The sequence below is a fragment of the Olea europaea genome, unplaced genomic scaffold (assembly GCF_002742605.1).
Source record: "Olea europaea var. sylvestris unplaced genomic scaffold, O_europaea_v1 scaffold4253, whole genome shotgun sequence".
Taxonomy (NCBI): domain Eukaryota; kingdom Viridiplantae; phylum Streptophyta; class Magnoliopsida; order Lamiales; family Oleaceae; genus Olea; species Olea europaea.
This window is the reverse complement of record NW_019262385.1, coordinates 72653-74006: the sequence shown is the minus strand read 5'-3', so window position 1 is coordinate 74006 and position 1354 is coordinate 72653. Positions and strand designations below refer to the sequence as shown.

The 1354-nt window shown below is 34.5% G+C and overlaps 1 protein-coding gene across 1 annotated transcript; it reads left to right on the top strand.

Annotated features, from left to right (window-relative positions):
* Positions 1-4: 4 nt before the first annotated feature.
* On the top strand, positions 5-1340 carry LOC111387791 (protein trichome birefringence-like 6; the record flags this gene model as incomplete). The annotated part of the gene is made up of 3 exons (XM_023012379.1): positions 5-174; positions 274-466; positions 561-1340. Coding segments are annotated over 3 exons (558 nt in total), but the record flags the coding sequence as incomplete, so codon positions are not given.
* Between the last annotated feature and the right edge of the window lie 14 nt (positions 1341-1354).

Genomic DNA, 1354 nt, shown 5'->3' with positions numbered 1-1354 from the left:
TGAGAAAGGTTGTGATATTACTAAAGGGAGATGGGTTTTTGAGGAAAGTTTTCCCTTGTACACAAATGTTTCTTGTCCATTTATAGATGAAGGTTTTAATTGTCTGGCTAATGGAAGAAAGGACAAAGATTACATGAAATGGAGATGGCAACCTCTAGATTGTGATATTCCTAGGTAAGCCCTCGTCCTCGAACTTGTATGTTACCTTGTTTTGTTGTGAATTTTGTCAATTTTGTAAGAAAATTATTAAATTATTATGCTTTCTGGTTACAGGTTTAATGCAACCAAAATGCTCGAATTAATTAGAGGAAAGAGGCTAGTTTTTGTTGGCGATTCGCTTAATAGAAACCAATGGGAATCAATGCTATGTTTGTTGAAGGGAGCAGTTGTAGATCCAAAGAAGGTTTATGAAACTCGTGGAAGGAAAATAACCAAAGAGAAGGGAAATTATTGTTTCAAGTTTGTGGTGATTCTTGAAGACTCCTTCTTTCTATAGGTGTTTTAAGTTGATGATGATCATATTCAGTGTTTTTTATTACCTATGTCCGATCTTTTTGCAGGACTACCAGTGTACAGTTGAGTATTATGCAACGCATTTTATAGTTCACGAGAGCAAGGCTAGAATAGGTAAGAAACGTGTGCAAACTTTGCGGATTGATACTATAGATAAAGGGTCATCAAGATGGAGGAGAGCTGATATTCTAGTATTCAACACGGCACATTGGTGGACTCATCACAAAACAAAAGCCGGGTGAGCTTCATTCTTAAACTAGATTCAACCATAAGGATTGGCATGGAGCCCTTTCTCTTTACATTTCTTAAACTAGATTCAATCATAAATTATAATCTTTGTAGTTTTTGTTTATGATTGCTTCTACCACCCAATTTTATATAATGTTAGATTATGTTCTCTGTTATTCTCTGTTACCGCTGTTTAGCATCGACACCAACCATGAAATGTAGGGATATAAACACCGTTAGTCACCCAATTTATATCGTCGTTTCAGTTTGGTCACCAAACTTCTTTTTCTTTAAAATTGTCAATTTTCTTTTAGTTTAGACAATCGATCTGTATCCATGGCTGTTAGAAAATATGAAATGATACAAAAAATCCATTACTGCATTTTTTATACCCTAACCTGTCAACATTTCCTTTAATTTGGGCGTCTAATACTGTTTTTAACCCGTAAAATGTATCTGCATGGAGTCTTGACAATTCAAATTCATGTTCTATGTTATTAATTTTTGCTTCTTGGACTTACCTGTACGGTGAAGGGAAGGAGATGCATTTTTCTGCTTTTGTTTCATACCTTGCATGATTCAAATTTCCATTCCATTTTTCTTCTTTTTTTTT